General features: G+C 36.1%; 1 protein-coding gene and 1 pseudogene across 4 annotated transcripts in view; one reads left to right on the forward strand and one right to left on the reverse strand.

Annotated features, from left to right (window-relative positions):
- Positions 1-2995: 2995 nt before the first annotated feature.
- The window catches only part of LOC128772479 (zinc finger protein 345-like), a 66985-nt gene continuing 44620 nt past the window's right edge, over positions 2996-25360 (reverse strand). For 2 of the 4 annotated variants that reach the window (XM_053906356.1, XM_053906357.1), the window contains 4 exons: positions 24265-24332; positions 22824-22950; positions 22447-22545; positions 2996-5804 (listed from right to left, as the gene is read on the reverse strand). In XM_053906356.1, coding sequence (XP_053762331.1) covers positions 4057-5804; positions 22447-22545; positions 22824-22950; positions 24265-24273 — 1983 coding nt within the window. In that variant the 5' untranslated portion in view covers positions 24274-24332 and the 3' untranslated portion in view covers positions 2996-4056. The remainder of the gene's footprint in view (positions 5805-22446; positions 22546-22823; positions 22951-24264; positions 24333-25360) is intronic. The other 2 variants (XM_053906358.1, XM_053906359.1) reach the window with 2 other exon arrangements.
- On the forward strand, positions 18073-18580 carry LOC109256561 (10 kDa heat shock protein, mitochondrial-like; annotated as a pseudogene).

Consider the following 25360-nt stretch of genomic DNA (forward strand, 5'->3'; position numbering starts at 1 on the left):
TTTGCTATAATTTCTCATTTTGGAGGTAATTGCATTATGTAATTTCAGAAGGCAATTCAGTCCAATATGATAAGAAAAACTACATAAAAATATAAGTTTAATTTCTAACACTTCTTTTGAGAATAAATAAAAAACCATTAGAAGTAGAGAACAAAGTAATGGCACCATGGTCCACTTGACCATCTTTATTCTTCCATTTGTTATACCATTTACCTTAAAGAAACAACCTCTAATTCTGAAAGCTTGATTTATGGACTAGATATATCAGTGATAAAGCCATTTATTTTATTACCATGCTTCTAAAATCCCACAAACCTGTTTTCTTGTTTTTTGTTTTCAATATCTCATTAAGTTGAACTAAGAAGTAGGGTATAGGGAAGAGTAAGAAAGGACTGTGAAGGAAGATCATTACATAGAGGGATTTCCCTTTTTTAAAAGGACAAGGGTCCCATATGTAGAAGAAGAATGTGACTGGTTTGCAGAGAAAGCAACTTGCTCTCTCATAAACTTAGTGGGCCTCAAGCTATAATGTTTTAGAATTTCCACCCCTGAGATTATTTCTTTCAGCTAGAGCAGTGTTTACAAAAATAGTTCACATGCAAAAGATATTAATAGGCATTATAAGAAGGGATTTATGGTCAAGTAAGTTTGGCACATGATGAGGTGAAGTTGAAAAAGCTGCTTTACTACAATATTTATTACAGCCCTGATGAAATACAATGAACTTATTGCTTCAAAAAGACCTTGAGAAACTTAACAGAAGACCATGGGGGAAGGGAAGGAGAAAAAAAATAGTTACAAACAGAGAGGGAGGGAGGCAAACTATAAGAGACTCTTAAATACAGGGAACAAACTGAGGATGGACAGGGGTGGGGGGAGAGGGAAAATGGGTGATAGGCATTGAGGAGGGCACTTGTTGGGATGAGCATTGGGTGTTGTATATAAGTCAATCTGACAATAAATTATATTTAAAAAAAAAGTGATGTGAAATATGCCATGATTTACAGGCTTGTTTGATCACACAGTCTTTCTTTCTAATATCATCTGAGTTCTAGCATTACTTGAAATTACTACAGGAAATTTTAGGCTAACATATTATCTGTGGAATTAAATTAACACAGAGATATGGTCCTTAGTAAAAGGATTCAAAACAAATCGTTTTAAGGTAGCACATGCTACATTACTTTTACATCATTATAAAAATATTTTTCATGAGACATCCTATAGAGGCACCTGGGTGGCTCAGCTGGTTAAGCTTCTGACTCTTGATTTCGGCTCAGGTCATGATCCCAGGTCATAGGATCAAGCCCCGTGTTGGGCTCCACACTGAGCACGGAGCCTGCTTAAGATTCACTCTCTTTCCATCTGCTCCCCACCCTGCTCATACACTCTCTAAAATAAAAAAGAAAACACATCCTATAAAATGACAATAATCAAGGCAGTGTAATATTGGCAGAGGGATAGATACATAGATCAATGGAATAGAAGAGAAAACCCAGAGGTAAGATATACACAAATACATTCAATAGATTTTTGACAGAGGTACAAAGGCAATTTAATGGAGGAAACACAGACTTTTCAGCAAATGGTGCTAAAGTAAACGGACATCCATAAGCCAAAACAAATTAAGAAAGAACACCAAGCTAAAGCATACAATATACATGAAAAGTTAACTCAAAATGTATCACAGACTTATGTGTAAAACATAAAATCATGAAAAATTTATGCAAAAACATAGGAAAAAAGTCTTCAGGATGTGGGCTAAGCAAAGAATCCTTAGATTTGACAGCAAAGCAAGATCCATAAAAGGAAAAACTGGTAAAGCAGACCTTATCAAAATTGACAACTTTTGCTCTTCAAAAGACCCTCTTAAAGGGGGGCCTGAGTGGCTTAGTCAGTTAAGTGTCTGACTCTCGACATTGGCTCAGGTCATGATCTCATGGTTTGCAGGATCAAGCCCCACGTGGGGCTCTGCACTGATAGTGCTGAGCCTGCTTAGGATTCTGTGTCTCCTCTCTCTCTGTTCCTCCCCTGCTTGCACACACACACACTTTCTGTCTCTCTCAAAACAAACAAACAAACAAACAAACACCCTTAAAAAAAAAAGGAAAAAAAGATAAGCTACGCACCTGGGAAAATATTTGCAAACCACATAACAAAGGACTACTATCATCTAGAATACAGAAAATACTCTTTCAAAACCTAGGAGTGAAAAATAAAACAATTCAAAAATGACTAAAAGACACAAACAGGCATTTCACCAAAACAGATATACAGATGACAAGCACATGAAAAGGTGTTCACCATCATTAGCCATTAGGGAAATTCATATTAAGACCACAAAGAGACATCACCATACCTAACATGAGGGCTAAAACAAAAAGTGATGACAACACCAAATGCTGAAACACTGGGTTACTTATATGTTCCTGGTGTAAATGTAAAATGGTAAAGCAATTTTAGAAAATACTTTGTCCATTTCTTGTATGAGAAAACGTGACTTTAGTGTAAGACCAAGAAATTGTACTCTTAGGCAATTATACCAGAGAAATGGAAATTTACATTCACATAAAAATCTATACACAAATGTTCATAAATAGCTTCATTTGTAACACCTAAAAACTTATTTTTTTCCTTAAGGTTTCCTTCTAGTAAGAATTTTAATGTTCAGAATGAGGTACAACCTCACATTAATTATATGAGGACATTCTGCTCCAAAATCATTTATCTGATGATTAGTAAGAATGATAAAAGATTTACCTTATGTACTGTATTTGAAAAGTCTTCCTCTCATTTGAATTCTATAATAGTACACAATTAAAATACTGAAAAAAAGAAACCCCCCTGCACTGTTGGTGGGAATGTAAATTGATGCAACCACTGTGGAAAACATATGGTTTCCTCAAAAATTAAAAATAAAAATACCATACTATCTAGTAATTCCACTACTTCAGTATTTACCCAAAGGAAATGAAAACACTGATTTGAAAAGATATATGCACCCCAATGTTTATTGCATTATTTACAATAGCTAAGATATGGAAGCAACCTAAATATCCATCAACAGGTGAATAAATAAAGAAGATGTAGTATGTATATACAATGTAATATTACTCAGCTATAAAAAAAATGAGATCTTGCCATTTACAACAATATGGATAGACTTGACATTATGCTGAGTGAAATAAGTCAGAGAAAGACAAATACCATCTGATTTCACTTAATCTGGGGTCCAAAACACAAAAATAGAAATATAATCATAAATACAGAGAACTGGTGGTTGCCAGAGGGGAGGGGGCTTGGAAGATGGATGAAATACGTGAAGGGGATTAAGAGGTACAAACTTCCAGTTATAAAATCAATCTATCAATAAATTAATTAAATAAACAAATCATAGGGATGAAAAGTACAGCATATGGAGTATAGTCAATAATACTGCAATACTGTGGTATTGTGACAGATGGTAATGACACTTATTTTGGTCAGTATTGAGTAAAGTACAGAATTGTCAAATCACTATGATATATACCTGAAACTAAAATAACATTGTATGTCAACTATACTTCAATTAAAAAAAAAAAATAAGATGATTCTTGAGCCCAGAAGGAAACAATTTTAAAATACTGAAAAACACAATTACAGTAATAACTAATATTTATTTATTATAAACTATGTATTACACATTGCTTTAAGGCTTTTTATGTATTTGCATCTTTAAATCATTATAATGAGAGTGATTTTAATGTTTTATAAATGAAAAAACTAAAGCAAACAGGCGTTAACTAGCTTTTTCCAAAGGAATACATGTGTAGTAAATGGTGGAGTTCAGATCATGCTGAACAAGAGAATGATGCCAAACAAGAAAACTCTACATTTTATGGTTGTGCTCTTGTATAAATTCACCAATGTCTAACAAAGATTGAAAAATGATGGAAACTGATTATATTACACTAGCCGCTCTCTGTTTGAATTTTCTGATCGAGTTACCTATGGATGAAAGTAAAAAAGGATTCCCACTTTGATAATCTGAATTTTCTGATATTCCAAAGCTGAGTATCAATGAGCAATCAAAGGATTTAATAAATTTATATTTTCATAAAGTTTTTCTAAGTTATGAAGTTTATGATGTTGAGTGAGGTGTGAATGACGTCTGAAGTCCTTACCACATTCGTTACATTTATAAGGCTTCTCACCAGAATGAATTCTCTGATGTTGAGTAAGTTGTGAGCCACGATTAAAGGCCTTCCCACATTCATTACATTTGTATGGTTTCTCACCAGTATGAATTCTCTGGTGCTGAGTAAGATGTGAACCACGAATAAAGGCTTTCCCACATTCATTACACTCATAGGGCTTCTCACCAGTATGAACTCTCTGATGGTAAGTCAGCTGTGAGCCACGAATAAAAGCCTTACCACATTCTTTACATTCATATGGCTTCTTACCAGAATGAGAAATCTGATGTAGAGTAAGTTGTGAGGCACAAATAAAGATCTTCCCACACTGCTTACATTCATAGGGATTCTCACCTGTATGAATTCTCTGATGCTGAGTCAGTTGTGAGCTATAAATAAAGGCCTTCCCACACTCTTTACATTCATAGGGTTTTTCACCAGTATGAATCCTCTGATGCTGAGTAAGATGTGAGCCACGAATAAAGGCTTTCCCACATTCCTTACATTCAAAAGGTTTTTCACCAGTGTGAATTTTTTGATGTTCAGTAAGTTGTGAGCCACGAATAAATGACTTCCCACATTCTTGACATTCATAGGGTTTCTCTCCAGTGTGAATCCTCTGGTGTCGAATAAGCTGTGAGCCATAGTTAAAAGCCTTCCCACACTGCTTACATTCATGTGGTTTCTTACCTGTATGAATCCTCTGATGTTCAGTAAGTTGTGAGCCACGAATAAAGGACATTTCACAGTCTTTACATTTATAGGGCTTTTCACCAGTATGAAGTCTGTGATGCAGGGTAAGCTGTGATCCATAACTAAAGGCTTTCCCACATTTCTTACATTCGTAGGGTTTCTCACCTGTATGAATTCTCTGATGTTCAGTAAGTTGGGAGCCACGAATAAAGGCCTTTCCACATTCTTTACATTGATAGGGTTTCTCTGCAGTATGAACTCTCTGGTGGTAAGTAAGTTGAGAACCACGAAAAAAGGCCTTACCACATTCATTACATTCATAGGGTCGTTCACCAGTATGAATTCTTTGATGCTGGGTAAGGTGAGAGCCACGAATAAAGGCCTTCCCACACTCTTTACATTTATAAGGTTTCTCCCCAGTATGAATTCTTTGATGATAAGTAAGCTGTGAGGCACAAATAAAGGCTTTTCCACATTCCTTACATTCATAGGGTTTCTTAACAACATGAACTCTCTGATGGTAAGTAAGTTCTGAACCCCGAATAAAGGCCTGTCCACATTCTTTACATTCATAGAATTTTTCATCAGAATGAACTTTCTGATGTTCAGTCAGTTGAAAGCCATGGATAAAGTATTTTCTGCATGCTTCACATTCATAGGATTTCTCAGGAAAATTAATTCTTTGTTTTAACATAAGGGATGCAGTCTGGCTAAAATTGGGGATTCCTTTACAAGTGATTAGTAGTTGCTTGAAAAATCCCTCTTTATTTCCCAATTGGCTTTCAAACTGGTCTTTGCATTCCCTATCATCTTGAAGACTTTTACAATCACACTTAAGTCTTGTAAGCTGTTCTATGATCTCCCACTGAGATGATTCTATTTCATAAATTCCTTTTGTTGAGAACAGCTTTTTGGTCTCACATCTGGATTCCCAGGCTATAAGGTAAAAAGAAAGAAAATGTTATTTTCATATTCCTTGAAAAATGAAATTTCTAAGGTAGAAACAGTAGACTCAAATTGAGTATCATAGTCATAAGATGTCAATGGAACCAATGGAACAGAAAAGAAAAATCCAGAAACAGTTATAAGTGCAAACTTAGTACATAATAAAAGCTGGCAGCTCAAATCAGTAGGAAAAACATGAACTCTTTTTAATAAATGAAATTGATAAACATACAGATAAACACATCAAAAAAAGAAAACTGCATTAATTCTGCATATCTTACAGTTGGATAAATTCCAAATGGATCAGACATCCATATTTACAGGAATGAAAACATACATATAATTAGAATAAAATTTGGGGGACTTCTTCTATAAACTAGGAATGGGGAAAACTTTCCTAGTCATAATTTGATAAAAATGACTGCACTATGGTTAAAGAAAAAAGAAAGGCTGGCATGTCAAAAACACGGTTAAGGTTAGGTTAAGTAAAATGACAAACTTGGAAAAAATATTTGCCAGGTTGCAATATCCCTGATATATAAACAGTTTCTAAAATTAGACTAGAAAAAAAAGACTACCATATAAAACTGGGCACCAACACTATGTAAAAATAGTCTAAGAAAATGGGACAGTTGATAGAAAAGTAATGTAAGTAGCTTTTAACCATATGAAAATATACTCAACTTTGCTCATAAGATAAATGCAAATTAAAGCTAAACAGAGGTGAAGATATGAAGAAATTGGAATCCTTGCAGCTTGCTGATGGGAATGTAAAATGGTACAGCTGCTTTGTAAAACAATTTTGTACTTCCTCAAAAAGTTAACATAGTTTCCATATTACCATGCAATTTTACTCCCAGTTATATGCCCAAGAGAAGTGTCCAACATAGAGTTCCCACATAACCCAAAAATCCACTCGTAAGTATAGAGCCAAGAGAATTGAAAACACATATCTATATAAAAACACGAAAACAATGTCCATAACAGCATTAATCATAATAAGCATAAGGTGGAAACAAGTCACTCATTAATTGATGAATGGGTAAAAATGTGGTGTATCCTTACAATAGAATATTTGGCAATAAAAATATTGACACATGCTACAATATGAATAAACTTTGAAAACATTATGCTTAGTGAAAAAAGCTAGTCACAAAAGACCACATATTGTATGATTGCTTTTATATGAATTATGCAAAGTAGGCGAATCCACATAGACAGAAACATCAGTAGCTGAACAGGGCTGGGGATGGACAGAGATACAGAGTATCTTGCTACTACAAGATATTGGATTTCTTGCTGGAGTGATAAAAATGTCCTCAAATTGTGATGGCTATATGAGACTGTGAATATAATAAAAGTCATCACTGTTTACAGAAATGGGTAAACTGTACAGTATGTGAAATATATCTTAATAAAGTACTTTTAAAAAACTACAGAGATGCTATTTCTTACCTCTTGGAATAGGGCATTTCCAAATGTGACATCAAATACTATTAGCAAGACTGTAAGGAAATTGGTACTTATAGACATTACTAGTAAGAATATGAATGGTACAAAGGAACCTATGAAAGGAAATACAGCAGTATTTAGCATAATTACATATATCTTTTGATCTAACAACTCCACTTCTGTGAAATCAATCCCAAAATTGCCCTAACAAAATGTCAAAAACATGATGCACAAAAACTGAAGCACAATGTGTTAAAGCAAGAGATAAAAAATAATCTAATTGGGGGTGCCTGGGTGGCTCAGTTAGTTGAGCATCCAACTTTGGCTCAGGTCATGATCTCACAGTTTGTGAGCTCAAGCCCCACGTTGGTTCCGGTGACAGCTCAGAGCCTGGTGCCTGCTTTGGATTCTGTGTCTCCCTCTCTCTCTGTCCCTTCCCCACTTGTGCACTCTCTATCTCAAAAATAAATAAACATTAAAACAATTTAAAAACTATAACCCAATTGTCCATTAGATGACTGATGGAAGTAATTCATGGTATACCCACATCACAAAGTACTATGCAGCAGTTAAAAAAGGGGAATATATTAATATGAAATGCTGTTTACATACATTATTAATTGCGAGAAAATGTGTATGCGAGAAAAGCATGTATAGTTATGCCTTTTCTCTTAGGAAGAAAGGGAGAAGAGTAAGTATGCATGTATAAAGTACATTTGCTTTTATTTTTTTAAAGGGGGGATGGATTGCAGGGTGAAGAAGGAATAAGTGGGGGGGGCAAGGATAGAAGTCAGACCTCTTTCAATACAACTTGTTTTGTAAATTTCACTTTGGAGCTACATAAATATTTTCTGTTATTATAAAACAAATTATAACAAGTACAGTGTAAAAGTGGAAAATACTGAATTAAAAAAACAACACTATTTACAATTGTTGGAATAACCAAAGAAATTATTTCAAATAACTTTCAAATATAGTAATTTGACTGAAATATACATGGGGGGAAAAAAGAATTGCCAAAACAATTGACTCAAACTGTTTTGAGTAATCATACTATTGGTAGTAATGCTGATCTTCTTTTAGAGACTTACATTTATAAGATAGGATAAAATAAGTAATTATATGATATTCCAATCCTATAATTTTTAGTGTTCATGATAACTGGGACTCTTAGCATGGGAGAAAATGGATACAGATATAAGATCATTAAAAGGGTTAAATAAAAAGCCTATAATTAAGAATATGAATTGGAAATACTGGTATGAACTCATGCTATAGTTTACTTTGTTTTTTTTTTTAATTAATGCATTTTCTTAGAGCAGTCTTAGGTTTTAGGTTTATAGAAAAACGGACCAAAAGTCAGAGTTCTCTCTTTCCTTGCCACTCTCTTATTATTAATATCTTAATACTTTGCACTGGTGTGGTACATTTGTTATAACTGATGAAGCTTTATTGATATATTATTAACTGAATCCAATAGTTTACATTAGGGTTCACTCTTTGTGTTGTAAAGTTATATGGGTGTTGCCAAATGCATAATGTCATGTATTCACCATTACAGTATCGCACAGAATAGTTTACTTAAAAAGCCCCTGTACTCCACCTAGTTATTCCTCCTCCCTATTTCTCACTGATTGCTTTACCAACTCTACTATTTGCCTTTTCCAGAATGTGATGTAGTTAGAATCATAAAATATGTAAACTCTTCAAACTGGCTCCTTTCACTTAACAAGACACTAAGCATTTTCATGGTCTCATGGTTTGATAGTTATTTTTCATTTCTGAATAATATTCCTTTGTATGGATTAACTACATTGTTTATCCAAATGAAGGGGATCTTGGTTGCTTTCAAGTTTTGGCAATTATGAACAAGCTTCTGTAAACTTATGTGCAGGTTTTTGTATGAACAAAAGTTTTCAATTTATTTGGGTAAATATCTAGGAGCACAATTGCTGGATCATATACCAAAACTATGTTTATTTTGTTTTGTTTTGTTTTTTTTCAAGTTAGTTAACATACAGTGTAGTTGGCTTCAAGAGTAGAACCCAGTGATTCATCTCTTACATATGACACTCAGTGCTCATCCCAAAAAGTGCCCTCCTTAATGCCTGTCACCCACTTAACCCACTCCCATCATCCCACAGTTCATTCTCTGTCTTTAAGAGTCTCTTATGTTTTGACTCCCTCTCTGTTTTTATCTTATTTTCCCTTCCCTTCCTCTATGTTCATCTGTTAAGTTTCTCAAATTCAACATGAGTGAAATCATATGTCTTTCTCTGACTGACTTGTTTCGCTTAGTATAATACCCCATCCACATTGTTGCAGATGGCAAGATTTCATGATTTTTTCATCACCGAGTAGTATTCCATTGTGTGTGTGTGTATGTGTGTATGTATGTATGTATGTATATATCACTATTCCATTGTATGTGGGTATGTATGTATGTATGTATGTATGTATTACATCTTCTTAATACATTCATCGGTTGATGGGACATTTGGGCTCTTTCCATAATTTGGCAATTGTTGATAGCGCTGCTGTAACATTGGGGTGCATGTGCTCCTTCAAATCAGCATTTTTGTATCCTTTGGATAAATTCCTAATAGTGCAATTGCTGGGTCATAGGGTAGCTCTATCTTTAGTTTTTTTGAAGAACCTTCACACTGTTTTCCAGAGTCGCTGCACCAGTTTACTTTCTCACCAACAGTGTAAGAGGGCTTCCTTTTCTCCACACCCTTGCCAACATCTGTTGTTTCCTGAGTTGTCAATTTTAGCCATTCTGACTGGTGTGAGGTGATATCTCCTTATGATTTTGATTTGTATTTCCCTGATGATAAGCGATGCTTTACTTTTGTGTATGGTGTAAGAAAGTGGTCCAGTTTCCTTCTTCTGTATGTTGCTATGCAGTTCTCCTAGCACCATTTGCTAAAGAGACTGTTTTTTCCATTGGATAATCTTTCCTGTTTTGTTGAAGATTGGTTGGCCATATATTTTTGGGTCCACTTCAGTGTTTTCTATTCTATTCCATTGATCCAGGTGTCTGTTTTTGTGCCAATACCATAGTGTCTTGATGATTATAGCTTTGTAGTACAGGTTAAAGTCCGGGATTGAGATGCCTCCAGCTTTGTTTTTTTCAACATTACTTTGGCTATTCAGGGTCTTTTGTGGTTCCATACAAACTTTAGGATTGTTTGTTCTAGCTCTGTGAAGAATGCTGGTGTTATTTTGATAGGGAATGCATTGAATGTATAGATTGCTTTGCGTAGTTATTGACATTTTAACAATATTTATTCTTCTGTTACATGAACATGGAATGTTTTTCCACTTGTCTTCTTCAATTTCTTTCATAAGTTTTCTACAGTTGTTGGTGTACAGATCTTTCACCTTGTTGGTTAGATTTATTCCTAGGTATCTTGTGGGTTTTCGTGCAATTGTAAATGCGACTTACTCCTTACTATCTTTCTGTTGCTTCATTATTGGTGTACAGAAATGAAACCGATTTCTGTACACTGATTTTATATCCTGTGAATTTACTGAGTTCCCATATCAGCTCTAGTAGTTTTTTGGTGGCATCTTTCAGGTTTTCCATGTAAAGTATCATGTCATCTGCAAAAAGTGAGTCTGACTTCTTTGCCAATTTGGATGCCTTTTATTTGTGTTATCTGATTGCTGAGGCTAGGACTTCCAACACTAGTTGAACAATAGTGGTAAGAGTGGACATCCCTGTCATGTTCCTGATCTCAGGGGAAAAGCTCTCAGTTGTTCCCCATTGAGGATGATACTGGCTGTGGACCTTTCATATATGGCTTTTATATTAAGGTATGTTCCTTCTATCCAGACTTTCTTGAGGGTTTTTATCAAGAAAGGATGCTTTATTTTGTCAAATGCTTTTTTCTGTATCTACTGACAGGATCATATGGTTCTTATACTCTTTTCCATCATTGTGATGTATCACACTGACTGATTTGCAAATATTGAACCTGCCCTGCAGCCCAGGAATGAAGCCCACTTGATCATGGTGAATAATTTTTTTTAAGTACTGTTGAATTCAATTCATCCAGATTCATCAGGGATATTGGCCTGTAATTGTCCTTTCTAGTGGGGTCTTTGTCTGGTTTGGGAATCAAGGTAATGCAGGCTTCATAGAATGAGTTTGGAGGCTTTCCTTCAATTTCTATTTTTTGGAACAGTTTGAGAAGAATAGGTATCACCTCTGCTTTAAATGTCTGGTAGAATTCCCCTGGGGAGTCATCTGGCCCAGGACTCTTATTTGCTGGGGGATTTTTGATAACCAATTCAATTTCTTTGCTGGTTGGACTACATTTCGTTTTGTAAGAATGTGTCAAACTGCCTTCCAAAGGGACTGTACTATTTTGCATTCCCATCAACAATGAAAGAGAGTTTCTGTTGCCCTACATTCTTGACACTATTTGGAGCTGTCAGTGTCTTGGATTTTAGTCATTCTAAGAGACCTGTAGTTACATCCCATGGTTCTTTAAAAATGTGATACCCTGGGGTGCCTGGGTGGCTCGGTCAGTTAAGCGGCCGACTTCGGCTCAGGTCATGATCTCACGGTCCGTGAGTTCGAGCCCCGCGTCGGGCTCTGTGCTGACTGCTCAGAGCCTGGAGCCTGTTTCAGATTCTGTGTCTCCCTCTCTCTCTGCCCCTCCCCTGTTCATGCTCTGTCTCTCTCTGTCTCAAAAATAAATAGACGTTAAAAAAAAATTAAAAAATAAATAAATAAAAATGTGATAACCTGATGACATATGACATCTGAATATCTTTTCGTATACTTATTTGTCATGAGTTTATCTTCTCTAGTGAGGCATCGGTTCAGATCTCTTGGCCACATTTAAACTGGGTTCTTTTGTTATTGAGTTTCAAGAATTCTTTGTATATTTTATATATAAGTCCTTTACCAGGTACTGTCTTGCAAAGATTTTTCTCCCATTCTGTGATTTGCCTTTTCATTCTCATAACTGTCATTCACTCAGAAGTTTTTAATTTTAATGAAAACCAACTGTATCTTTTGTGTTCATGATTATAGTTTTAGGTGTTTATAAAAAACTCATTCTGAGCCCCAAATCACCTAGATTTTCCCCTCTGTTATCTTCTGAAGTTTTATAATTTTCATTTTACATTAAGGACTATGATCTATTTTGAGTTAATTTCTGTGAAAACGTATGACATCAATATTGAGATTTTTTTTTTAAGTGTGTATGTTCAGTTGTTCCAGCAACATTTGTGAAAAAGACTATCCTTTCTCCATTGGATTGCCTTTACTCCTTTGTCAAGGATCAGCTGAGTATATTTGTATAAGTCTGTTTCTGGGCTTTCTATTCAGTTCCATGGATGCATTTATTCTTTCACCAATAATACAATGCCATCCTGATTACTATAGCTTTATGGGAATTCTTGAAGTCAGGAAGTTAAGTTTGTCTCTCATTTCCTGCATACTACAGTCTTCTTTTTATTCTTTTCACTTCTTTTAGTTGACTTTTGTAGAGAAATATTTATATTCCTTTCTCATTCCTTTTATGTACAGTTGACCCTTGCACAATAAAGGGGCTTAAAGGTAACAAATACCCAGTCAAAAATCTGCATATGACTTTTGACACCCTCAAAACTTAACTAATAGCTCACTGTTAACCAAAAGCTTTAATGATAACATAAGCAGTTAATTAACACATATTTCATGTTATATGTATTATATACTCTATTCTTTGTTGTTTATTTATTTATTCTCAGAGAGAGAGGGAGAGAGAGCAAGAGCGGGTGAGGGGCAAAGAGAGACGGGGAGAGAGAATCCCAAGCAGGCTCCATGCTGTCAGTATGGAGCCCGACATGGGGCTTGATCCAACGAACGGTGAGATCATGACCTAAGCTGAAATCAAGAGCTGGACGCTCAACTGACTGAGGCCCCCAGGGGCCCCAATATACTCTATTCTTACAATAAAGTAAGCTAGTGAAAGAAAATTATTAAGAAAACCATAAGGGAAAGAAAATACATTTGTGGTACTAGACTGTAAAAACTACACATATAAATGGACCTGCACAGTTTAAACCCATGTTGTCCAAGTGTCAACTGGATCTTCTTTTGTGTATGGCTATTTTCGTTGTTATTACTGGGGGTGGGTTACATTTAATGTCCTAAAGTTATAACTCTTTAATTTGAGTTTATACCAGCTTAATTTCAATAACATACCCTTAATTTCAATAACACTACTCCTTTATGTCTCAGTCCCCACCCCCTGTGATTGTCAGTGTCACAAAATTACATCTTTATACATTTGTGCCAAAAAACAAACTCAGTCTCTTAAAGTATTAGTCACTCCAGTTAAGTAGAAAACAAGATTTGAAGCTACAAACCAAAGTTAACAATAATACTAGCTTTTAGACTAACATTGTGGGGTTTTGTTTGTTAACTTTATCAGTCTCTTAAATCACACAGAAGACAAAAAGTAGTTACAAGCTATTGTTACAATAATAGTTTTTATAATTGCTCATCTATTTGCCTTTATTGAATTCTGTATTTCTCTATATGGCTTCTAGTTACTGTCTAGTGTCCTTTTATTTCACCTTGCAAGAATCCCTTAAACATTTCTTGCAGAGGAGGTAAGGTAAAGTGGTCACAAACTCCCTTGGCTTTTATCTAAAAATGTCTTAATTTATCCCTTTTGAAACACAGTTTTCTTGGATATAGGATTCTTGGTTCACAGTTTTTGTCTTTTAGCACACTGTATATATATATATATATATATTGACCCACTACCTTCTGATCCCTAGTGTTTCTGAGGAGAAATCTGATCATCTTACTGAGGATCACTGTGTATAATTATTTGCTACTCTCTTGTTGCTTTCAAAATTGTCTTTGACTTTTGAAAGTTTGATTATAATGCATCTTGGTACAGATGCCTGAGTTCATCCTACTTTAGTTTGTTGAGCCTGTATGTTTATATTTACATCTTTCATAAAATTTGGGAAGTTTTTCAGCTATTGTTACTTCAAATGTTGTCTCTGCTCTTTCTGCGACTCCCAAAATACATATGTTTAGCTGCTTGATGCTGTCCCATAGGTCCTATAGGTTCTGTTCACTTTCCTTCTACTTTTTTTTTCTTTCTAATCCTCAGACTAGATACTTTCTATTGTCCTATCTTCAAGTTCACTGATTCTTTCTGCCTGCTCAAACCTGTCTTTGAATCCCTCTAGTGAATTTTTCATTTGGGTTCTTGTACTTTTTAGTTCCAGAACTACTTCTTGGCATCTTCTTAGGTTTTCTAGTTCTTTATTGGTTTTTGTTTTGTTCATATACAGTTTTAGTGACTTTATCCACATCTTCCTTTAGTTGTCTATCTTTAAGACAGTTGTTTTACAGTCTGTCTGGTATATATGCCATCAGGTCTTTTTCCAGAACAGTTTCTGTTGGTTTATTTTTTTCCTTTGAATGGGGCATATTTTCCTGTTTCTTTGTATGCCTTGCGATTTTTTGCCGCAATACTGGAAATTTTATACAATTCTTTCTTTTATACGTTTATTTATTTATTTTGAGAGAGAGAGAGAGAGAGAGAGAGAGAGAGAGAGAGAGAGGGAGAGGGAGAATGGGTGGGGTAGGGACAGAGAGAGAAGGAGAGAGAGAACTCTAAGCTTAGTACAGAGCCTGACACAGAGCTCAAACTCACCAACTGTGAGACCATGACCTGAGCCAAGATCAAGAGTTGAATGCTTACCCAACTGAACCACCCAGGTGCACCCATTTTATACAATTCTAAGTAATTCCAGAAATCAGATTCTCTCCCTCTCTCAGGGTTTGACAATTTATGTTACTATTGTTGTTTTGATTGTTGTAGGCTTCTGTGCTGAGGACCACACGCAGGTATAAACTTAAGGTCTTCTCCAGTCTTTTCTGGGCTTTTCTCTGGGTAGACATGGTCACTTTCTAATTTTCTCTAGATATGCCACTGTTTTTGAATGTCCTAGTCTTTAATATCTGGCTCCCAAATGGGAAAGAAAAAAATGAACAAGGTGAAAAAATGGTGCCGGCCCTTCAAGCCGTCCCCTGGAAGTCACTTCAGCCAGAAGGGGAGGGACTTAGAGCAAATGGGGAGGTGCAACAATGGCCACTTCCACTTTGTCTACAACTCTGTGATCAGGACATTGTTAGGAAACATATTGGGGAAAGTCAATATTGTAGACTTGTCAATTTTCTCCCAAAATGATTTGTAGAGTCAATGCAATCTTAATCAAAATCCCAACACATTTGAAGGGAGAAGGCTGTCAACCTAATTAGAAAGACATAAGACCATGAATGGTCATAACATTCTTAAAGAGAAGATGAAAATATTTTAAAAGCAACTATAATTAAAAGCAACTATAATTAAAACTATGTGGTATTATCACAGGGCTTAAATATACAAAGTCCAGAAATATGCCCACATAAAAAAAGAAGTTATATTTGATAAAAGTAGCATTTCGTGGGGAGAGAAAATAAACTTTACAATCAATCTTGCCAAGACAACTAGAAAAACTAGACCCCTATTTCACACACCATGAGAGAAGTCAACTATAGGTAGGATGAAAACCTCAATGTGAAAGGAAACATTAAAAATCTTTTTAAGGGGTGCCTGGGTGGCTCAGTCGGTTGAGGGTCCGACTTCAGCTTAGGTCATGATCTCACGGTTCATGAGTTCAAGCCCCGCATTGGGCTATGTGCTGACAGCTCAGAGCCTGGAGCCTGCTTCAGATTCTGTGTCTCCCTCTCTCTCTGCTCCTCCCCTGCTCACACGCTGTCTCTCTCTCAAAAATAAATAAAGGTTAAATTTTTTTTAAATCTTTTTAAAAATAATTATATAGAAGAATATATTAATGAATTAAAGGTATAGAAGGATATTTTTTAATAGCTCACAAAAAATATCCATCATAAAGGAAAAGATTGATAAATTCTACTACTTTAAAATTAGGAACTTTTATTCATCGAAAGATTCTAGAAAAAGGGTGAAAAGTCAAGGCACACAGCAGAAGATACCTGAAACACAAATATACTACCTATAAAAATAAAAAAACCCATCTAATCAGTAACAGAAAGATTAACAATCCAGTAGAAGAATAAGCCAAAAATAAGAACAGGAATCTACAAAAGAAAAGTTCCAAATGGCAACAAATATATTAAAAAACAGCCCATTAGCAACCATTAGTAATCAGGGAGATGGAAATAAAATTCTAATGACAGATACAAGCTGAGTAGATAGGCAAAAATTTTAAAATCTGACAATATTATGTGTGGTCAAGGATGTGGTGCAGATTCTCATATACTATTGATAGGGACTGGACACTGGTATAATTACTTCAGAACACAGTTTGGCAGTATCTAGTAAAATCAAAGATACACATATCTTTTGACCCAGCACCTTCACTCTTAGAATATCTATCTAAGATAGATATTCCAGAGAACCTCATGCTCAGGTATATGAGTAAACATATCAAGTGACATTTATAGCATCAATATTTATAAACAGCCCAAATTAGAAATGACCTACATTTTGGCCAAGAATATACTAAAAATTAGTAACCAAGAGTTAATTCTGGTATATTCAAACAGTGGAATTCTTATAAAAATGAATGAACTAGAGCTACCTTTGGATGACTCTCACAAATACAGTATTGAATAAAAGGAGCCTGACACAAAAGAATATGTACAATATGACCCCACTCACCTAAATCCTAAAATGGGCAAAACTAAACAATACATTTTAGACCTGTATACCTAAGTCACAAATATATATATTCATAGGGTGTTTCTGGAGTGATGGCAATGTTCTGTTTCTTGTCATGGGTGGTTGTTAATCAAACTGTACATATGTTTTATGTACTTTCCCATATATTTCACTATAAAAATAGGTTTTTCAAAGTTTATTTATTTATTTATTTATTTATTTATTTATTTATTTATTTATTTTGAGAGAGAGAGAGAGAGAGAGAGAGCAAGCGTGTGTGCACATGCATGCAAGCAGGGAAGGGACAGAGAGAGGGGGAGAGAGAAAATCCCAAGCAGGGCTCTATCTCATGAACTGTGGTATCATGACCTGAGCCCAAATCAAGAGTTGGATGCTAAACCAACTGAACCACTCAGGCACCCTTAAAAATAGATTTAAAAAAATCATATGGCTGATAGTTTTACTTGTTCTAAATGTTAGCAATATTCCCTAAATAAAAATTCTATAAGTAAGAACACTGGATTCCCCTAATGCTCCCTGTGGGGGTCCAGGGCAAATTTGGAACCTGATGCTTATATTCTTCTCCTTTCAACTAAAACAGTTTGAGTTGGCCCAGTGTGGTAGAACAATAAGTGAAGGGATGCTAATCCATACAAAGAATTAGACTAAGAGATAACAAAACTATTAAATGAATCTGGCACCAATTAGAGATCAAAGGGATTATTCTGTGTCTAAAGTATGAAATGTGTTATAATCTAATTTTTTTTAAATTTTTTTAATGTTTACTTATTTTTGAGACAGAGAGAGACAGAGCATGAACGGGGAGGGTCAGAGAGAGAGGAAGACACAGAATCTGAAACAGGCTCCAGGCTCTGAGCTGTCAGCACAGAGCCCAATGCAGGGCTTGAACTCACAGACCTCGAGATCATGACCTGAGCCGATGTCGGACGCTTAACCAACTGAGCCACCCAGGTGCCCCACAATCTAATTTTTTAAAATAAGCCAGTTCTAGTTCACATAGCCTGGGGGTCAGACTGCAGGTCTCCTTGCAGTGGCGGCATCTCCAGAGCAGAGTAGGAACTGCGGCAGCTGGAGTCATGGCAGGACAAGTGTTTAGAAAGTTTCTTCCCCTTTTGACCGAGTTTTAGTTGAAAAGAGTTGCAGCCAAAACTGTAATCAAAGGTGGTATTATGCTTCCAGAAAAATCTCAAGGAAAAGTTTTGCAAACAACAGTAGTAGCTGTTGGATCAGGCTCTAAAGAAAGGGTGGAGAGATTCAACCAGTCAGTGTGAAAGTTGGAGATAAAGTTCTTCTCCCAGAATATGAAGCACCAAAGTAGTTCTAGATGACAAGGATTATTTCTTATTTAGAGATGGTGACATTCTTGGAAAGTATGTGAACTGAAATAAATCATTATTGAAATGGCATAAAGTGAAGGCACCCATTCCAGTGAAGCTGTGAAATCTTTCATCATGTAAATAATTTTCATGTCTCTTTTTTATAATAAACTAATGGTGTCCAAAAATAAATAAAATAAGCAATTTCTGGGGCATGCTATAAAACTGTCCAGGGAGGAAGAGAAAAGGCACTCAGCAATGGCTATAACTGTAGCTGAAGAGGCAAGGGAGAATGGGAGGTAAGGAAGTATAGGTAATTCATGGCCATCAAGGAGAGCAGAGTAAAGGAATGGAAAATGTAACATCAAGAACAATTTTTTAAAAATATGAAAGACATTACACTATGTGGGTTGAAGTGGTAGTATTAGAATAAGTCAGTTGAAAAGTTTAAAAATAGCTGTCAGAGAGAGTGAATGTTTGAAACAGATTTTGGGCTGGTAATTACAAGGTTTATGTATCAGGGTGTGAATAAATGAAGGAATTTGGAAGAGAAAGATAATTTGAAATGAGATTAAGGAATTGAGAATTAAGATGTATTATTATAAGGATGCTGAGATCACCAACAATGGTGACAGGTGTAGTGGAGGAGAGAAAGTTAGTGGGCAAAGTGTTTTGATCTTTAGTCTACTCAAGGAGAGGAAATTGGTAAATAATAGAACAAGAATACCTGGTGGGTGGTTCAGTCTTTAAAGTGCTTTAAAGGAGTTGGGGGCTTTGATAATGGAAAATAATGGACTGTGAGGGAAGACAAAACAAGAACAAAGACAAAGCAAGTGCTTTAAGGGAAAGCTGTATATTCATGGCATGGCTAAAGTGTTCATTTGAAGACAAAAGGTGAAAGGAATATTAAAACACGCTGAGGATAATATGGGGTATTTCTTATAAAGTTTCAAACAGTAAGGTGGAAAAGATTTGGGTGTTAAGAAAAGAGTGGGGAATGAAATCCAATTGGGAGACATATAGATCTGGATGAGATAAGAGTTCAGCTGATGATTGATGCCCTGGAAAGACTGGACTTCTGGACCTGAGTGAAGTGACCGAAGATGTAAGACAAATTGGAATTGGTCCTAAATAACCTCTTAGGAGAAGGTGGATAATTTTGCTAATGGAAATTGGTTTCTATGAAGACAGTTCTAGTGGTAAGAAAAATATTGCCATGTTAGTACAGGAAGTGATCTTGTTTCCCTTAAATTCTGCTGGAGGCCTGTATGGAGGGGATAATTTTCTTAAGAGCACATGAGATTTTTTTTTTAATATGAAATTTATTGTCAAATTGGTTTCCATACAACATCCAGAAGAGCACATGAAATTTTGAAGGTTCACTTAAGTCAGAGACACATAGAGCTCTGCAGATCTCCTTTACAGACAACAATGTATGGTGTTGCAGCCAAAGAGTTATGATCTTACTAGGATTACTATATTATAGAATTATAGCTTGGAAATTACCGTAAGAAAATCTGAAAGATCATTACTGAGAATGAGGTCAGGAAAGAATTCTCAGGATATAATGATATATAGGTTGAGCCTAAAGAAGCATAGGAGTTAGGTGAGCAGAGTGAGTGATGTAAAGAGGTAGAGCACAGACACTAGATACATAGATACTAGATGTATCTGAGATAATGAATGAAGGCTACTGTGGCTGGAGTCTAATGAGAAAGGGGACAGGTAGCTAAGGAAGGGTTGTAAAACCTTTCAGGAGCTAGACTAGGTAGGGCTTTCTAGTTTTGATTTTATCGTTATGTGATCTGATTTATATTTTTTAAAAACATTACTCTCTTGTGTCAAAACCATTTAGAAGGGTAGTGCAATACCCCAAATTAGAGACACTATAGGTTTAAAGTGTTGCTAGTGGATATTGTAAGAGCACACAGAATCAAGAGATATTTAGTTAGAAGAAATCTTCAGGAAAAACTTGATTGTATGGTAGTCACAGCATAGAGTAGCCCCTAGAATGTTTTCTAGCCTTCTGACTGGAGCTATTCACAAACTTCTACTTTGAAATCTTCTGTCTGCACTTCAAAATGCAGAAGTGTAGTTTTTTCATTTCTCCTAATTTTCCTTCCATAAAAATGATCTCTTATTGAGAACTTAGTATAATGTAATTGTATTCAGTATTCCAAATCTTCTCAACAATCTTATCAGTCTGGTAAAGTAATGTGCTTAAGACAAAAGCTGGCATCAAAACCATGGTCTAAGTGATTCCAGTTCTTCCAATCATTCCCTATACTAAATTCCCTCCCATTTCCCTTCTCTTCCCTTCTATCTGAACCAATCTACAGCTTTCTTTTCCCTCATTACCAAATCCAGTGATCAATTCTGAGTCCTCGACTTACTCATGTTCCCTGATATGAAAGATGCTGCCCTTTCGTAAATACCTTTTTCCACTTGGCTTCTGAGATACCACATTTTCTTTATTTTCCTATTAGCTCACTAGCTATTCCTTCTCAGTCTCCTTTGCAGAATCTTCCCCTTCTTTCTAACTAAAATACAGAGTGGATTAGGGTTTTTCTCTTTTTTAACTGTTATATAACTTCATAAATTATTTCTTCTAAGTTTTAAATTCTATTTATATGTATATTATTTCTTTCCAGGTCATTTCTTGATTTCTTCCGATTTCTAATAGATATCCCTAAAGTATCATGAACAAAACAGAACTCTTGAATACCTGTCTTTCCTAACAAAGAAAAAGATATTCAGTTGCTCAGGCATAAATCTAAGAAGTTATTCTGGATTTCTCTTTCATCATATACCACTTCCAATTAATTAGCAAGAGGTACTACCTTTAAAATCTGATCAGAATCTGGGGTGCCTGGGTGGCCCAGTCGGTTAAGCGTCCGACTTTGGCTCAGGTCATGATGTTGCAGTTCTTGGGTTCAAGCCCCATGTCAGCTCTGTACTCACAGCTCAAAGCCTGGAGCCTCCTTCCGATTCTGTGTCTCCCTCTTTCTCTGCCCCTCTCAGCTAATTCGCTCTTTCTCTCTCTCTCTCTCAAAAATGAATGAACATTAAAGAAAAATTTTTTAAAAATCTGATCTGAATCTGACTCGTTCATGTCACCTTTACTTATAAGCTACTGCCCTCACCTAAACCACCATAATTTCTAATGTGGACTAAAAATGGCTTTCCAACTGGTCTTCCTGCTTCACTCTTGCTCCCATTTTATTTCCTATACAGTATCCAGAGTAGTCTTTGAAAATAACAAGTTCAGTCACATAACTCCCCTGCTCGAAATAATTCTTATCGTACTTTCAACATAATCTCAATTCTCCATCATGGCATACAAGTCCCTGCATGACCCAGCCCCACCTCCTCTCTCAGCTCATTTTCAATGTTTATGCTCCCTCACTCATCCCAGCCACACCTGTTTATCTGCTGATCCTTAAAAGCATCAAACTCATTCCTACCTCAGTTCCTTTGCAATTGCTAGTCTCTCTGCCTTACACACTCTTCTCTCAGAATTTGCACGACTTACTCCAGCACTTTAGTCATTTCTCTCCTCAAATGTCAGCATCTCAGAGGGCCATCCCTGACCACCCTCTATAAAACACCTCCTCCCATTACACCATTATTCTCCTCCGCTTTTTGTTTTACTTCATAACACTTATCACTCCTTCCTTCTACATTCTTATTTGTAACTATCTCTTCTGCTAGGAAAGAACAGATCTTTCCTAGGGATGGGGATAGGGAGTTTTTCTTGTTCACTCAAAACTTAGACCATAGAGGGTATTTTAAAAAAATATTTGTTAGATAAAGGCTCATACAGGTTTCACTGGATCAAAAATACAGGTAAAATTGTTATCACAGGAGAAGAAGGAAGGCTTTTCCCTGTTTGAAAATATAGGTGAATATGAAAGAAAAGCAAGGAAGTGGTAATTCGGGTAAAAAAAGGGGTTTCCTTTGGTAACTGATGCTAAAACAGTTTTACCTTCCAGCGTTCAAGCTTTTACTCCACATGCCTTGGTTTGATCTTTGAGGAGAACTGTTCAGCTAATATCTCAAAGTTGTAGCCAATGAATTAAGCGATTTGACTGTTCTCCACAATGGCCTCCCCTTGTTTGACCATCTCTTACTCACCTGAACTCTGACTTCTTGTCACATCCTGTACAACCTTCCAGGGCTCTTTCCCTTGTTTCAATAAGGAAAGTACATCTGTCTTAGAAATGGAAAATCCTGCTTATAAGAATGGAAATAGATATGGTTATACTCTGCTCATCCAAAATAAAATTGAACCCTTGTTCATAAAGGAAGAACGTCTGAAGAATACAGAAAGATTCACAGGAAGATTATCTGAAGAATAGAGATGATTAAGGTACTCAATGGAGCTGCCCATTTTAAAGTCTATAAGCAATAAATTACTTAGTTGGGAACAGGGATCTGAAATTCATCTAGGTACTTAAGACATTTCCTGAATTTCACGAAGATTGAAGTTGAATTATTGGGACCAAACTTACCCAGTGAGACCAGATTGTTATAGTTTTCCAACATCACATCTCTGTACAAATCCTTCTGTTCCAAGTCCAGGCATTCCCACTCCTCCTGAGAGAAGTCTATGGCCACATCCTTGAACAACACCAACCTCTGAAATGACAAGTCCAAGTGTTAATGGCAAAATAAAGAAAGTTTTTTTAGAAGTAATTGAGAGGAACACACACACACACACACACACACACACACACACACACAAGTAATGAGAGGAAGAGAAAATCAGTGTGGGTAAGTAATAGAAAGGAAGTGAGTGTGAAATACAGAGTATTTCAACAATTCTGAACATTCCTATTACTTACTCTTATTCATAGCCTCTTGGGAATAGCAATGGGAATGAACAAAACCCAGGTAAGTACAGTTTTCTGATTAAATAGAATAATGTATGCTAGCACATAACACATGCAAATCCTCGAATAAACTCAAAGTTCCTTCCTCCCCTTTCCCTTTAAAGAATGAAAACAGAAAGAAAAGAAGAGAGGGAAAAAGAGAGGGCTGGAAGGAGAGGAGGAGGAAGACAAAAGAAAAAATAAACCTGATGGGCACATTCCAAAATGTCTTTTAAAATGTTTACCTTAGAAAATAAGATTTATATATAATTTCAGAATTTCTTTCTAAGTCAAGTTTCAGAATAATTTCGTAATAATATTCTTTCTTCCTAGCCCTGGAAAATCCTTTCATAGATAACATTTTTAGACTATGTAATATTCCATATTAAGATTGTCATCATTTTCATATTTTGCAGTAGTTTGCACTCTTCCTCTAACGATCTTCACAGCTCTGTTTCTGAAATTCTCAATCATTTAATCATCTGGCTGATCATATTTACCACTTATCATTGCTCACTGTACACTTCTGCTTATTATGAGCAACAGAAAGCTAATGAAAGATGAGCTACACTCACACAGATGTGGCCCTTGGCTTCTACATACTATTTAATTCAAAATGGACCCTGTCAATGGTATTAATCACTGAAGTATTCCCTTACACAATTCTCTCTCTGTCCTCAATCCTACATTTGATCACATTACCAATCTTAAAATCACAGATTAGAACTCACCACATTCTGAGACTAACACCAATTTCCGTCTTAATCAGAACATTCAGGTCAATGAGAAAGACCAAATTTTTCATGTGTAGTACCATCTCATCAAACCACATCCTGACTGGAGAGGCTTTATGCTTTCCTCAAATACATTTCCTGATTTGCAAATGTATCCCTAAAATATTGTTAGAGAAGTGGGGGGCAATTGAGAAACACCTGGGACCCATTCTCATCATTCACTAGAAGGGGAGTGAGCAGGAGAGCACTCAGTAAAGCAGAAAGTCTGGAGATAAGGATACTGAATATTCATATCCCAAAAAACAGTGATTGTTTGATATAAAGGGGAAGAAGAAACATGAACTCACACAAGGCATGGCTTAGAATTTCAATTTATGAGTCCTCCTCTGGCTTCTTCTCATGGAGAAGTGCAGTCCTGAGAAGACAGGGGAGGGGAAAGGAAACCATGAAAAGAGGCCTACTTCTAAATGACTAAGTGAAGTATTTCTTCCCCTTTTCATGGCACCTGGTCCCTTCCACACCCCAACTTATATACTGAGAAGATCTTCAGAAGTTTTTTTGTTTTTTTATAAATATGAAATTTATTGTCAAATTGGTTTCCATGCAACACCCAGTGCTCATCCCAACAGGTGCCCTCCTCAATACCCATCACCCACCCTCCCCTGCATCCCACTCCCCATCAACCCTCAGTTTGTTCTCAGTTTTTAAGAGTCTATTATGTTTTGGCTCCCTCCTTCTCTAACCTCTTTTTTTTTTTCTTCCCCTCCCCCATGGTCTTCTGTTAAGTTTCTCAGGATCCACATAAGAGTGAAAACATATGGTATCTGTCTTTCTCCGTATGACTTATTTCACTTAGCCTAACACTCTCCAGTTCCATCCACGTTGCTACAAGAGGCCATATTTCATTCTTTCTCATTGCCACGTAGTATTCCATTGTGTATCTAAACCACAATTCTTTATCCATTCATCAGTTGATGGACATTTAGGCTCTTTCCATAAAAAGATCTTCAGAAGTTTAAACAATCTCATCCCTTCCCTAATTCCAGATAACAGAAATGTAGAAGAATTAATTTATGCTAAGGCAGTATCCAATCCCCATGATGTTGTTAGGGTTCTCTGACCTGGCCTGAATGGCTCATCTTTTACAGCCTAGGGAACCCTGATGCAAATTTATCTAAGTAGTACCCACCTGAAGGACACTGATGGGGCCCTCAGGCCTGGAAATGGTGATCTTTGTAGGCCAATTCCTTGAAAAAACACTTTCCACGACTAAGATCTGCCTCTTCCCCCCAGGTCTCAACACACTAAATACCTCAGGTGCTTCCCTGGCGCATTCTCACATTCATGTGCAAGAAGCATTCTGAATCCAAAGCATAGGTTTCATCCAGGCCACAGAAAGTGACATTACCCTCACCCAGTAACCAAGGAACAAATCCAAAGCAT

Source organism: Panthera pardus, unplaced genomic scaffold (assembly GCF_024362965.1).
Source record: "Panthera pardus isolate Hobbes unplaced genomic scaffold, ASM2436296v1 HiC_scaffold_18, whole genome shotgun sequence".
NCBI lineage: Eukaryota > Metazoa > Chordata > Mammalia > Carnivora > Felidae > Panthera > Panthera pardus.